This window comes from Hoplias malabaricus, chromosome 2 (genome assembly GCF_029633855.1).
Source record: "Hoplias malabaricus isolate fHopMal1 chromosome 2, fHopMal1.hap1, whole genome shotgun sequence".
NCBI lineage: Eukaryota > Metazoa > Chordata > Actinopteri > Characiformes > Erythrinidae > Hoplias > Hoplias malabaricus.
The window spans coordinates 83975097-83990266 of NC_089801.1; the positions used below are offsets into that span (position 1 = coordinate 83975097).

At 41.5% G+C, this 15170-nt stretch overlaps 1 protein-coding gene across 1 annotated transcript in view; it reads left to right on the forward strand.

Moving 5' to 3' along the window:
- Window positions 1-15170, forward strand: part of LOC136687449 (receptor tyrosine-protein kinase erbB-4-like) — a 166910-nt gene that overhangs the window by 90830 nt on the left and 60910 nt on the right. The window contains 1 exon segment of the mRNA XM_066661855.1: window positions 10952-11138. Coding sequence (XP_066517952.1) covers window positions 10952-11138 — 187 coding nt within the window.

Here is a 15170-nt window from a genome sequence, read left to right on the forward strand (position 1 = left end):
ACAGTTCTATAAGGACTGAGACTAACACTTACATAAATGGCACTGATGGTGGGAAATGATGTGTAAGTGATGTGTAACGCCTTCTATCCGGCTCCTGAAGGCCTAACCAGTGCCAGAGATAGGGGGCTGTTATTCTATTTATGAGGCCTTCTCTCTCTCTCTCTCTCTCTCTCTCTCTCTCTCTCTCTCTCTCTCTCTCTCTCTCTCTCTATTCTATGTTTTCCTCTCTCACTCTACCTCAGATGAATGACAGCAGTCTGAGTCTGACATTAAAAGAGAAGAATGGCTTGGTGAGAGAGCTTATCACAGGGTAGCACAGGCAGGAGAGAGAGAGGGAGAGAGAGAGAGGGGGGGGGTGAAAGATTTATACAATCTTTTCCAAGCCTCTGAAAACATTCAAAGCCCACAACTCTGGCTCACAACCAAGTTCACCAGAGCAATACAGCTCTACACACTGTATTGGCCAAAAGGTTTTGGACGTCCATATTTCGGTGAGAATTTGATGCCATTCTGTTACACTAACATTAACCTGTGAGGACCCCCAAAGTTACCCCACAAACAGGTCTGTGATGTGCGTGGTGGATCATTCTCCTTGACACTGACGTGGTGGTGGTATGTTAGTGTGTGTTGTGCTGCTACAAAAATCGCTCAGTGTGTGTCAGCCGTCCTCCAGTCCTTCATCAGTGACACAGGATGCTGTTAGATGAACAATTTTCAGTTGAGCTCTGACACTGAGGGTTTATTTTTTAAATGGTTTTAATGTTGAGACTATTTCTCTGGACGTCCTTGAGACTTTTGTGAGCGCCTGACCTTTCCGCCTCGTCTCAGTCTGCCTCTGAATCAAAGCAGCTCTCATCTTGAAACTGTGTCCAGCGCCACCTTGTCTTTGTGGAGGAGTCACTTTAGCTTAAGATCAAGGCCCCTGTGTGATCAGAGTCTTAGACTCAGGTGAAGAAACTTGAGGAATGTGGTAAGGGCTTGGGTTGCTTGGGTAAGATGTATGACCCAACAGCCTGGAAGTGTTCTGAAGGAGCTAGATGTTGAACTCAAGATGGGGCTGGACACTGAGGCCCAATGACGTGACACTGACCCAGTGTTCCATGCTGCCTAATGTGTGTATGACACTCTTTAGGCCTCACCCCTTGCTGGACTATGGCTCTGCTCGGGAAATGCCGGTGCCGTTATCCAATGATAAATTCCCTGATTACTCAATAAGCACAAGTCCTTTATTTCTTCCCGCCCACAAATTTTTCTTCGCCTTGACCTCGTCCATGAAATCCAATCACCTTTGTGTAATTAGGAATTAGTCAGGAATGGGAGCGGTCATAAATCAAGGCTGTTCAGACGAGACCAGATTGTCCAGTTCACTGGCTCCTGTGGAAATGCACATGTCGGCGTTTTACACTCAAATCAGTTTTGACTTGGGAGGCAGCACTGTCTGTCTGGGGCATTTTTTTTTTTTTTTTTACAAAGGGAACGTTAGGGCATCAAATAATGGGCCAAAAGCTTTGAGAAAGAATCCATAATCAAGAAAGTAGACTTTGAAAAGGAGGGTTTTTAAAACAGGTTTATAATGAGAATATTAATTTTGTATCTGTGCTTCCTCTGTGTTGTGCTTCTTTCATTTCAGTTCAAAAACTTCTCAATTCTGAGCTATGTCCCTGTTTTGACTGGAGGGTGGAGTCCAGTAATGTTTGGGTGTGTAGGGGGGTAAAACTCACTTCCTTCTGCCAACGTAGTGGGGCATGTATAATGTACTCTGTGGGAAGGGCTTATCTCCAGCAGCCAATGGCAGATTAGACCCCGCCCTCCAGTCAAAACAGAGCCACAGCTCAGAAGTGAGAAGCTTCAGAACTGGGAGATCTGAGTGACCCCTACAAAGTTCATGAGTGAAGGTCAAATCCAGAGCTAAGTTGTTTTCCTTCTAGACTCTGAAAACTTCACCTGTGGCCACACCCAAATTTAGAACCACAAACTCTTAAAAATAAATAATCACATTTGGGTTCATAATAATTTCTAATAGCTTTATGCTGGTAAAGAATGAAGGTTATTTTAAAACCTTGAAAAATATATTTACACTCGTACATCTCTAAAAATATATGGTTCTTTGTGGAACTAAATATTGTTATTTTATGGCATTGCTCAGATAACCTTTGTAGGTCCTTTATTCTGTTAGTAGGCAGTGCTTTTTTGATTCTAGATGCCCCGTCCAAGTCTGGTGTTTACTTTGTCTTGCTTCCCAGCTCTGAGGTGGCCCTCTGCATCTCCCATTAATGGGAATATGGATGACATGACTTGGATGCCTAGAGCCCCTCAGACCAAGGACCTTGGTTCTGGCTGCACTCAGCCCTGCTAGCTGCAGATGACACCACAGTCACCACTGGCCAATCCTTCTTCCTGCTGTCTGCAGGCTAAGCTGGAGTCCTGTGGTCTGCAGGGCTCTTGTTTCCCAGCCCTGGGCGAGAAAGAACAGGACTTGTGAACTATGTCTATTGGGATTACACTGAACCATTTACTCAGAGGTGAATCACAGGTAGGAATCAGGCCAGAGTCCAGTAGAAAGGTATTCCATTTCAGTCATAGTGTGGTAATAATGGGATCATGGATGTGCTTAATAGACGCCAATATCATCTTCACTGAATCCCAGGCTTATAACTAATCTAGAATAAGTCTAGGCAGTATGTCCAAATAACTGAGATCAAGTCAAGCTCAAGTAAAACTCAGAGTAGACTGAGCCTTAACTAATCATTAGAAATGAATTCCAATACAGTGTGACACTTTGAAACAACTGCGCATGCCCAAGAGTCAACAACTGAGTCATGCCCAAGAAGAAGCATAGGTCATAAGGGTTTAAACCTCTTCAGCACTTGTCTATGGATTCGTGTGGCTGAACCTTCTCAAAGGATCAGCTAACACCTCATATACCTCGCTAAGGTTTATGTAGCTGAATGCCATCAAACCATCACAGCAATATTCTAGTATCTAGTACAAAGCCTTGCCAGAAGAGTCAAATTGACCTCTTGATTTCTGAAGAAGTGCTGAGTGGGCAAAAGACTACAATCGATTTTCAACTCTTCAGCCAGAGTTTGAAACTTGGGTAAGTCGAGCCTTAAGCTTAATCCCTGAAAGGGTTAAACTTACCCCTATTCTCAGCATGGTGTCTCTCCTCTAGAGCTGCCAATTTTTGGAAAGCTTTGAGCACATCATACCCGCTAATCTTCCCATTTTGTCACATTTCCATAATGCGACATGGCCCCGCAATTTTGCCCTCGTCCCTCTCGACGTCTCTCTTTCTCACTCTCTGAAGTGTAGAGCCTATCGTTCAGGAGAGAGAGAGAGAGAGAGAGAGAGAGAGAGAGAGAGAGAGAGAGTGCAGAGGCCTGTAATTTAGCCGGAGATGAGAGCGAGGCACTTGACTCCTCTGCCTCGCCTCTTCAGGCCGAGCCGGTACCTGCCGAGTCCTGTGCTGTGGCGATAGAGTTCAGAGCTGAGAGCAGAGAGCCCTAATCGCTGCCTGTTAATGACACGGTCTCATTTTCCCACTGTAGCGGATAAAAAGGGCGGCTGCGCGGGGCGCTAGCGCGCTAACATTAGTGTGATTACAGCTCTTTATGAGGAAATGAGGGAATTGTTAGCGCTTGATCCCTCCTCACCTCCTCTCAGCTCCAACATGGCATTGCACACACACATTAAACACACACATACACACACACTTCTAAATGACCAAGCATTTAATTTATTCCATGTGTGGGCGTTTGTGTGTGGGTTGGCTGTGCGTTTGTGTGTGTATTTGGGGTCAGTGTGTGTGTGCTGTGAATAGCGTTTAGTGTTGGAGCGTCATTCGCGCTGAAAAAAATACCATGCAATTCACTCAAACAAATTCAACTAGGGGCCATTACTGTTGGGGCATTAAACTAAGGGCATCAATCCTGGGGCAAAAGTCATGGGTAATGAATGAAGGGACATCATTCATGAGCTTTACACAGAGGCATCAATCGGCGGGGTGTAATACAAGACCGTTAATCCGGGAGCAGACATCCAGGCATCTATTGTGGGGGGCATCTTTTGGGAGTAATAATCGAGGGTGATCATTTATGAAATATACATCATGGGGCATCAGTAAGGTGGCATAAATCAGGGGGCATCACCTGCTGTAACAGTTTCTGCTCTTCATATACTTTACTATAGAAACTGGAACATTGCTGTGAGGGATTGATGGAAGCCCATTAACATTATGGAGGTTGGGCAGTGCTTTTACGGACACAAATGCCATTCCAGTTCATCATACAGTGGATGGTTGGGAGGCTTTATACCCCTCTGGTGGACTTGTGGCATTGGGTATGGTGAGGTTAGGCTCATTCTCTATGCTCCTGTAACATGGCAACAGAAAGGGAAGTCCAGATGAGCGCTCGGCAGCGGCCGGAGGACACCCAGGCAGATCAAGAAAGTAAACGTTCAGGCTTTGGGATGGCCGTTGCATAAGAGAAGCCACAATACTCCTGAGGCACATTCTGGAAACGGCTTATATAATGTCTAACAAAATCTGCTGGAGTTGAAGGTAATGAAAGAATGGCGCCGGGGGAAGGTTAAAGGCTGTTCTCAACTCTGAGAAGGAGGCAAGACAACCGTTGTCCATATATAGGTTCAGACACAGCTGTGGAGCCAAAATCGAGAAGCAGGACTCAGATGTAAGATACGGTGGAACATTGTCTGATCAGACTGGTCTCTACGTACATTTATATATATTTAACTACGAGGCAGGTCCTACTCTTCCTTCAAGTTGTACACACTTAAAAACAGTGGTTCTACAAGGGTTCAATAGTAGAACCTTGAAGACTTAAAATGCCTTTTGTATGATTTAAAGGGCTGTTTGCATCATGAAGATTGATGGTTCTATAAAGAATATTTTAGAAAAGGGTCCTATACCCTTTTATGGTGGTTCTTCTGCTGTTACAATAGAGAAACATAGCATTAATAAGCACTTCCTAAGGGTATGTCAGTAGTGAATTAGTAACATGTTAGTAACATGTTAGTTATGGTCTTTCTAATTCCTTAATTAATACTTTATTAATGTAGGTTGTTCTTCATGAATTACTTCCACAAAGTTAATTAACCTTTCATAATGAAAAAAAATGCATGTAATTGAGAATGACAACACTATGAGAATAAAATAAACTACTGTAAACACACAGTATGCACTTTGATCTCTACAACAATAGTGAAGAGGCCTGGCAGCTTACAAACAAATGTAAACTGTTGGAAAGTGTTTATTCTGAATGTCTGTTTAGTTAGCAGTATTATCATTGTATAAATTTATAACACGTTTGTAAGCTCTTAGAAATAATGTATTAATCTTAAATAAGTGACTTTTAACTGCTTTTTAATAATTAATTAACCACTTGCTGAAATTAAATATTAATTAAGTAATTATGAGGCAGCCCTTAAAATAAATAGTTACCAAAAGCTATTATTCTGAAATGCATTATAAGCAGTGGACTTCCTCATTGTTGGAATTGGGCTTTACACACCAGTAATACAAATAAAAAAATATCCTTCAGTATGGCTAATACCATCTTAACTTTATTAGGTTCACAACAGTGCCCCCAACAGGAAGAGTGTGTTTGACTAATAGTGGCATTGACGTCAATGGGACCAGAAGCTGCTAGGGTCTTTTTCTACCCTAGAAACTGCTCAACATAAACACTTTGAGTGTTGTTTTCCTCCGTAGCCCCAAGTCACCGGCATTAGTCTTTCGACTGGTCAGGAGCAGTTTGACCAAGCCTAGTGTCACTCTAGCTCAGTCCTCCAGGGAAAGTCTCGTGATTTACATATCAGACCAAATGAAGCCTCCAGTGCCTGATATGAAAATGAGAGCTCGTTTCCATTAATTTCATGAGCTGCAAATTGTTTCCCTCCCTTGCTGGCTTCTTAATATCTGCCCATACCAGCTGCTTCTGGACAAACCGGGGAGTCTTTGAGGGGCTGGGATCCAGGAGCAGAACAAACCAGCTACATTAGGAGGTGGCTTTTGGGTTGATTCCACTTTGGCTTTGTGATGAAAAAAAAGGACTTGCCATTTTTTTAATCAAATTCGTCAGCAATGACAGCGAAGACTTTATAGCCACAGGTTTGTGATGTTTCTGACCCTTTCCTCATTCACCACTGGTCAGTTTCTGACCACGGAGGTTCAGGCAAAGCTTTGTAGATAGACACTGACCATTGGGGAAGTCCTGGAAGATGGCTTAAACACATCAGAAGGTTGAATACCATGTGTAACTCTACTTACATGGTGGAAGTGGCAACTCGTTAGAAGCAAGTCTGGACATGCAAATGTCTTGAGTGCCTTAAAACCCAGTGTTACTCTCATTGGAATCTCATTGAAGATACTGATGAGGCCCTCTACTCTGCCCTTCAGCCTTTTCCATTACAGCTGGATCACCTGAAAAGTTCATGCTTTCAATCCAGAGTTTCTGAATACAAAATGTTGTGGCTGAAGTGTAATTCCAGAGTCTAGACCCTCACAGGTGTCCAACAATTGATGAGTTGAATCCACCCCCTTTTGCCAGTTGAAGAAGCATGACAGCGTCCTGGAGTGATGACCCAAAAGAGGCCAAACTGAGGTCATTGAACCACATCAATTAGCCTGATAATTACCATAACATTTCATTATGTAATTATTACCATGTGATAAAACAAGTACACCATTGCTCAATATATTTAGGTTCTGTTGTAAAGAGTCTTAAATTTACATTTGGGGCTTAATTACTTCTTGAAAACAACATGATAAATCGCAATTTTTAATCAAAGTAAAACACCCCCTATTCTCCTAACTCCCACCAACATGGCATCGACAGCTTAGAATCTCCCCTCATCCATCATCCCTTCACCTCTTCTCCACCGTCATCAAGTGAGAAGCGATTAAGCCGATCGTAAGCGGAGGCCTTCGAGCCGCGTACGCCTCCCAGGTTCCAGCGGGGTTAATAGAGTGACGTGTGAAAGGAAGAAGCAGCCTTTTATACTTCCCTCCTGCTGAATCAAAAGGATTCATATCCAGAGGTCCGGGGTCAGTCGAGCCCAGTTGTCCGACACCTACGCAGGAATGTCCGGCGGGATCTTCAGGTGCCGGAGCTCGGACACTGAGTCGACCCGGCACTGTTGTTCTACTGTGGCAAATCTATGACATCTAGATGAATGGGCGAAAATAAAAACCACCATTGACTTGGTGGCTCCAGGAATGCCAGTGGCCAGTTTATATCCTGAACACTAGGAAACCTAAAGACTGAATATGCAGGGGTCTCTTGGAGGTCTTCTTGCTTGGGTGTTATTGTTGTGCTCTAATGCACTCTAATAAACTCTAACTGGACTTCAAACTCTGGGTGATACTAGTTAATGGCTAATATTTCTATGTTCTATATGTATTTGTTCGGATTTACTGTGGTTGGGATATCTCCTAATCTACTATGTATGAGTGTGTATTGATAATGGTGGTCTAATTATATCCTCTAATACCTCCTAATCTATTGTATATGAGTGTGTATTGATAATGGTGGTCTGCTTATATCTCCTAATACCTCCTAATCTACTGTATATGAGTATGTATTGATAATGGCGGTCTACATATATCTCCTAGTACCTCCTAATCTACCATATATGAGTGTGTATTGATAATGGTGGTCTACTTATATCCTCTAAAATCTCCTAATATACTATGTATGAGTGTGTATTGATAATGGTGGTCTACTTATATATCCTAATACCTCCTAATCTACTGTATATGAGTATGTATTGATAATGGTGGTCTACATATATCTCCTAGTACCTCCTAATCTACCATATATGAGTGTGTATTGATAATGGTGGTCTACTTATATCCTCTAAAATCTCCTAATCTACTATATATGAGTGTGTATTGATAATGGTGGTCTACTTATACCTCCTAATCTACTGTATATGAGTGTGTATTGATAATGGTGGTCTACTTATATCCTCTAATATCTCCTAATCTACTGTATATGAGTGTGTATTGATAATGGTGGTCTACTTATATCCTCTAATATCTCCTAATCTACTATGTATGAGTGTGTATTGATAATAATGGTCTACTTATATCCTCTAATATCTCCTAATCTTCTGTATATGAGTGTGTATTGATAATGGTGGTCTACTTATATCCCCTAATACCTCATAATCTTCTGTTTATGAGTGTGTATTGATAATGGTGGTCTACTTATATCTCCTAGTACCTCCTAATCTACTGTATATGAATGTGTATTGATAATGGTGGTCTACATATATCCTCTAATATCTCCTAATTTACTATATATGAGTGTGTATTGATAATAATGGTCTACTTATATCTCCTAATACCTCGTAATCTACTGTTTATGAGTGTGTATTGATAATGGTGGTCTACTTATATCTCCTAGTAACTCCTAATCTACTGTATATGAGTGTGTATTGATAATGGTGGTCTACTTATATCCTCTAATATCTCCTAATCTACTATGTATGCGTGTGTCTTGATAATGGTGGTCTACTTATATCTCCTAATACCGCCTAATCTACTGTATATGAGTGTGCATTGATAATGGTGGACTGTTCAAATCTCCTATGTCAGTGAGATAATGAAAAGACTAATATTAATCTTTCCAGTGTTTGGGATTGTGGGAACTGAAAGACAACTTTCCCACGTTCATTGTTTTCCTCTTTCAGAACTGCAGACGTAGGGAACCAAAGAGTCCCTCATAACAGTTTACAGCTCAGCAGGAAATTGGATGGTGTTGGTGTAAACTGCATTATGGGTAAAGGGTGCAGAAAGCAGCGTGAGTGTAATTGAATTAGGCGAATTGAATCCAGATTCCCGCCTCTGGCGCCGGTCCTGCCTCACTGCCCCGGATGCCTATTTCTTGTCGTGTGTTTTCGTGCTGTTGAAGTGGTTGTGCTGGTTGCGAGGCAACGGGGAGAGGTCGCTGGCATTGTAAGAGGGCGCCGGGGGCCGGGTGTGAGGAGGATGATGATGTTGAGGGCTCTGCCAACATTCCACTAGCCACCAGCATGCGGTCAGCAACATGGGCCCTGAAAGACGGGGTCATCAAACTGACTCGATTCCCAGGGCTAAAAATGGCTTTGAAACATCAGAGTGGTGCCAGGAGCTTTCAGGCTTCAACAGAGAATGAGAGAGAGACAGCATCACAGAGAAACAGCATCCCCTCGCTTTTTGATGTGGTTCATAAACTTTGGTGAAGCTTTAAAGCATGCCGTCCATTTCTTTGCAGCCCATATATGGAAATGAAGCTGCTACAATGGCCATTGGCTTCTTTGTGATGTCACAAAACCAAGGTCTGAAATGTCTAAGGCGTGAAGTCAACAAGACGCACTGAGATCACTGAGATACAGCTGACTTGCCATAACTATGTAGTTACACATTAGCATCAAATGTAGCAACTATGTAACTACTTCTGATGTTCACTTTTAAAGAAAAAAAATCATATTAATTCATACTAAATAGACTGGTCTCATGTTCAGTGTGTTAACTAAGAACACATTTATAACATGCAATAAAGTAGTAATAACATGATGTAACTTGTATAATGACACATTAAACTACAACGTAACTAATAGTGTATAACCTAGCTTAAAATTTAAACATATAGCATTACTATATTTTTTAAGCAGTTTGAGTATCTTACCTAGGAAATAACATGCTTATAACATGTAATAATGTAACAAGCATGATTTAGCTTCTGTTATTACATAATGCAAACCCTAAAGTTTAAGCACTGAATTGCATCAGTTACATTGTAGTTGAATGCCTTATTAATGTATAATTATGCAGTTATAACATGTGTGCCAGGCTAAAACTAGTCATTCCGCCGTGATTCCTCCCAGTGATGGAGTTGCAAGTTATTTTCAGGGGCTCAGATGTGATGCAACAGTGCTGCTGTGCTTAATGATATGACTGAGTGAAAGGTATAATCTTCTTAATTGCAGCCTCCAGCCATCTCCTACCTTGTTTCATTGTGTGTGATGTCAGCAGGAGACACTGGGAATTGTAGTCCGTGTCTGTAAAGGGAGGATCTTAAGGCAGGGTTCATTATCTGACACTCACTTGACTTCTGCCATGATGTGGAGCATCATCCTCCACCCTGACGGTTCATAGTCTGTCATCTCACGTGTGAGTTCAGGGATTGTGAAAGGGTCAAGAGTGTGAACGCTATTATATCTATTTTATCTATTTTATAAAAAAGAAACAACAACAAAACTACTGCTGATGTTCACCATATCTGCACCATATCAAAAAGCATGTGGCTCTGTATTCAGTGTGTCATTCCCTAAGAGATAACACATTCATATCATGCAAGTAGTAATTACATTATATAACTGGTATAATAATACATTAAACTACAATGTAATTAATGTAGCTTATAACATAGCTTAATTTTTCAACCTATAACATTACTATATGTTATAAGCAATTTGAGTGTGTTACCTATGAAATAACAAGTTTACATGTAATAATGTAGTAATTAAATTGTTTAACTTTTTCTTATTCAAAATCCCAGGTCATTCCTGATCTTAAATCTTTCCGAATTCAAAATCCCAAAAAACAACCGGTGCAGGAGCAAGTATACAATTATGTTACACCACATGTCATATTTTTCAAAGCATAAGTATACGAATAAGCTGTATTGCAGTTTTGTGTAAAGTAAAATTCTAATGTAAAATTCAAATATTCTCTCTTTTGACAATTGTTGTTTTTCTTTTTTTAAAAAAAAGAAAAAGCAAAAAATAACTAATGAAAAAAAGAAAAGCTAAATCCTTAACACTACTTAATTATTATGTGATTTGTAGTTGTTGAATAAAATGACAATTGTCATTTTGACAAAAGTCCAAATTAGGTCTCTGTGTCACGTACATTTACCCTTACTTTGGTTTGTCCTTCTTTTCACAGTCCATCCGGGAGGTGACAGGCTACGTTCTGGTGGCTCTGAACCAGTTCGATTACCTTCCCCTTGAGAACCTTCGAATCATCCGTGGAACCAAACTCTATGAGGGACGCTATGCTCTGGCCATTTTCCTCAACTACAGACGGGACGGCTACTTCGGGCTCCGGCAGCTCGGCCTCAAGAATCTCACCGGTACGTTACTGTACCCTGTAGGGTACCCTACAGTAGGGTTCTAGATAGTACAGACAAAGGACATCTGAATCTTGGGACTGGTGGAAAGACTTGGCTGCTAAGGAGACCTTTGGTACAACTTTTTTGGACATTAGGTTTTTGGCTTCTTTAGACTCTCTTGAAGAACCATCTTTCTCTTTCTCTCTCTTTCTCTCTATCTATCTCTCCCACTCTATTCCTCTCTGACTCACCAATCCGCTCTCAAACTCCTCAACCATTTGGAGACGGTTGTTGTCACAGGCCTCAATCAACACAGCGAGTCAATTATGACTTTGTCCGACTTGTTACACCGCGACTTTGGACGGAGAAATAATTACAGCCTTCTGAAGTGCATTTCAAATGTTTCTGGCTCCAACGCTGCATGGCATTTCTGTTCCAATTAGACGACTTTTTTGTTGTTTGTTTGACCTCTTCTCGCATGTTATTTATTTATTTATTTACTTAACTATAAAGAAAATTAATAGCTTTTCTAATTAAACCACAGAATGCAAATCAGGCTCAAAGGGAAGGAGAGATGCAACATTACACTCATCTACTACTCAGCTTCTATAGTGAGGAACCAAGTTTGACAATTTTTCTTCTTATTATTTTCTTCTTCTTCTTCTTCTTCTTCTTCTTCTTCTTCTTCTTCTTCTTCTTCTTCTTATTATTATTATTATTATTCATAGTGCAATCACACAGCAATCTCCAATATACGTTTTCATATATTTTACAAGTGTAATAAATGTAAACTATATTAACCTTAATTATACAATATCTAAAGATCCTTATGGTACAACATTTGTGCTTTTATTTTAAAGACATTTGGACCATTAGGACCATACACTGGAGATTACATACTCTCATCACCTCAGCAATCATAAATCAGTTGCTAAAGGTCCCCAGAAAAGCTGCTGTAATCATTAGAGAGCTGATGTAGTCTTTAGACGGCTGCTGTAGTTTTTAAAGAGCTGCTGTAATCTTTAGATGGCTGCAGTAGTCTTTAGATGGCTCATACCAGGTTGGGTATTTGCTCATTTCTGCAAGGTTTTTAGCAATGTATGTATTTCACATTTGAGAGACACAAGAATGTGACAATTTCATGTTGCCGCAAGTGGACCAACGTACACATTACACAGAGCGTGATACTGGGTTGGATGGCTGCAGTAGTCTTTAGACAGCTACTGTAGTTTTTAAAGAGCTGCTGTAATATTTAGACGGCTCCAGTGGTCTTTAGACGGCTGCTGTAGTTTTTAAAGAGCTGCTGTAATCTTTAGTCGGCTACAGTGGTCTTTAGATGGCTGCTGTAGTCTTTAGACGGCTGTAGTTTTTAAAGAGCTGTTGTAATCTTTAGACAGCTGCTGTAGTCTTTAGATGGCTACTGTAGTTTTTAAAGAGCTGTTGTAATATTTAGACGGCTTCAGTGGTCTTTAGACAGCTGCTGTAGTCTTTAGACGGCTGTAGTTTTTAAAGAGCTGTTGTAATCTTTAGACAGCTGCTGTAGTCTTTAGACGGCTACTGTAGTTTTTAAAGAGCTGCTGTAGTTTTTAAAGAGCTGTTGTAATCTTTAGACAGCTGCTGTATTCTTTAGACCGCTACTGTAGTTTTTAAAGTGCTGCTGTAATCTTTAGACAGCTGAAGTAGCTTTTAGATGGTTGCAAGAGACAAGGATTGGAAATTACAGTTAATCCTCAAAGGTCACCAGGGGTGGAATAATGAGACTGAGCCATTACTACATTTTATGCAACATTTTTTGAACTTTTAACTAATGAAGGGGTGGTCGCTGAGTATGCAGGGAGCTCCCCTGTGACTACACTCTGCCCCACCACAATACTACAGTCCTAGATTATTGAGTAAAAAGCATTGGGTGAAAATGTTCTGCTTAAAACAAATGGCTCCTGAAACGTTTGATCTCACCAGCAGCAAGCTGAAAAAATACAGTGAAAAAATACAGTTTACTTACATTTTCTAGTACAACAATTAAAATTATACAAAGTAATCTATGTATGTTAGTATAAAACCCAGGCTTACTGTGCCAGTATTTCACAGCCTGGTGGACTACTGGAATCTTTCATCCTCCCTCTGCTTTAATCTGTCTGTTAAAAAGAAAGGGATGCGCCACAGAAAACTCGGCCCCCTCTGAAATGCGCCCCCTCATATCTGAAAGGTATTCCTGAAGAAGTGACTGAATAAATACCTTCAGCACTTTGTCGAGTTCAGAACAGAGTGAAAATAGCTTTCTCCATCACAAAAGGTATTTTGAGATGTATGGACAATAGAAGCGGTTTCTATGGCGACATGTCGAGTGTTTGAAGTGATTCTTGATCCTGTACAAGTGTTAAATAATGACCAAGTGGCCACCGCCAAGAGCCGATGGCCAAGGAGCGGTGATTAGTTCCATTTACTCAGTAGCGTGTACTTTTTCTGACGTGTTAACTGCTTTCCTGCTGCGTCCAGATGAGTCAAAAGTATGTGCACACGATGTCTAACAAGGTCCATCCATCACCCAGTTCGTATCATCTCCGTAGAAAAGCATTGACCGATGGAGTAGGTGTCTGAGGTCACCATACTCAGAGAGGTACAGTCTAAGACCTATTGAAACTGCACCGTCTGGACAAAGGGATTAGGTAGGGGTCCACAATCCCAATTACTGTCCTGATTACAGAAGGAGCCTGGGGTCAGCAGGTGTCCACAAATGTGTACCGATGGGACTCAGAGCTTTGCTGCCAGTTCCAGAGGAAAGCAGATGTTGTGTCTTTGTTTGGGGGCTTTGGCCCCCAGTTTTCTTTTTCCCATCGAGAGGAAATGCCAAGCAGCTTAGGGCCAGTTTTGCAAAGTAGAAAATAAATGACCACTGTAAAGGTCATGTGAAAAAGCTAATTTATTAAAGATTCTAAGGCTTGTCTGTTTAGTAAATCAAGGCTGAGCTCTGCATGGTCTTAAACGCTGGACACGACTGACTTTAGGCCAGTGATTGGGAAACAGAAATAATCCACACAAGCTTGTTGTGGACTGAGGCAACGTTTTATTTGTTTGTCTGATGACTTTGTATTTTACCTTTTGTTGGCTGTGTGGAGTTGTCCACAAGTGAGTGTGTGAGTGACTGTGTGAGTGTGTGAAACTGTACACAGGTGTGTGAAACTGTCCACAGGTGTGTGAAACTGTCCACAGGTGTGTGTGTGAGTGACTGGGTGAGTGTGTGAAATTGTCCACAGGTGTGAGTGTGTGAGTGACTGGGTGAGTGTGTGAGTGACTGGGTGAGTGAGTGAGTGACTGGGTGAGTATGTGAAACTGTCCACAGGTGTGAGTGTGAGTGTGAGTGATTGGGTGAGTGTGTGAGTGACTGGGTGAGTGTGTGAGTGACTGGTTGAGTGAGTGAGTGACTGGGTGAGTATGTGAAACTGTCCACAGGTGTGACTGAGTGAGAGTGTGATTGACTGGGTGAGAGTGTGAGTGACTGGGTGAAAGTGTGAGTGACTGGGTGAGTGTGTGAGTGACTGGGTGAGTGAGTGAGTGAGTGAGTGACTGGGTGAGTATGTGAAACTGTCAATGGGTGTGAGTGTGAGAGTGACTGGGTGAGAGTTCGAGTGAATGAGTGAGAGTGTGAGTGACTGGGTGAGAGTGTGAGTGACTGGGTGAAAGTGTGAGTGACTGGGTGAGAGTGTGAGTAACTGGGTGAGTGTGTGAGTGACTGGGTGACTGTATAGCATTTTCAGCTGGACGTGCCATGTTAAAATATAATTCATTATGTAAGTGGATGGACGCCTCTGATCACAGCTATGTTTCCTATTGCGCATACAACAGCTCTGATATGAATCAGATTTTACCTTTGCTGACCTCATCAGACCTTCATCAGCCTTGTCTTCCTATGCGTCGACTACAGACAGTTACTTTAAAAGCCCACCCAAACCTTGTGAACTGACATGTGACACCGCTTAAGTGTAAAAGACTTTCCGAGATGCCCTCACACCTGTTTAAGACCCTCGGCCTGAAAACGGGACCTACTTTCAATCA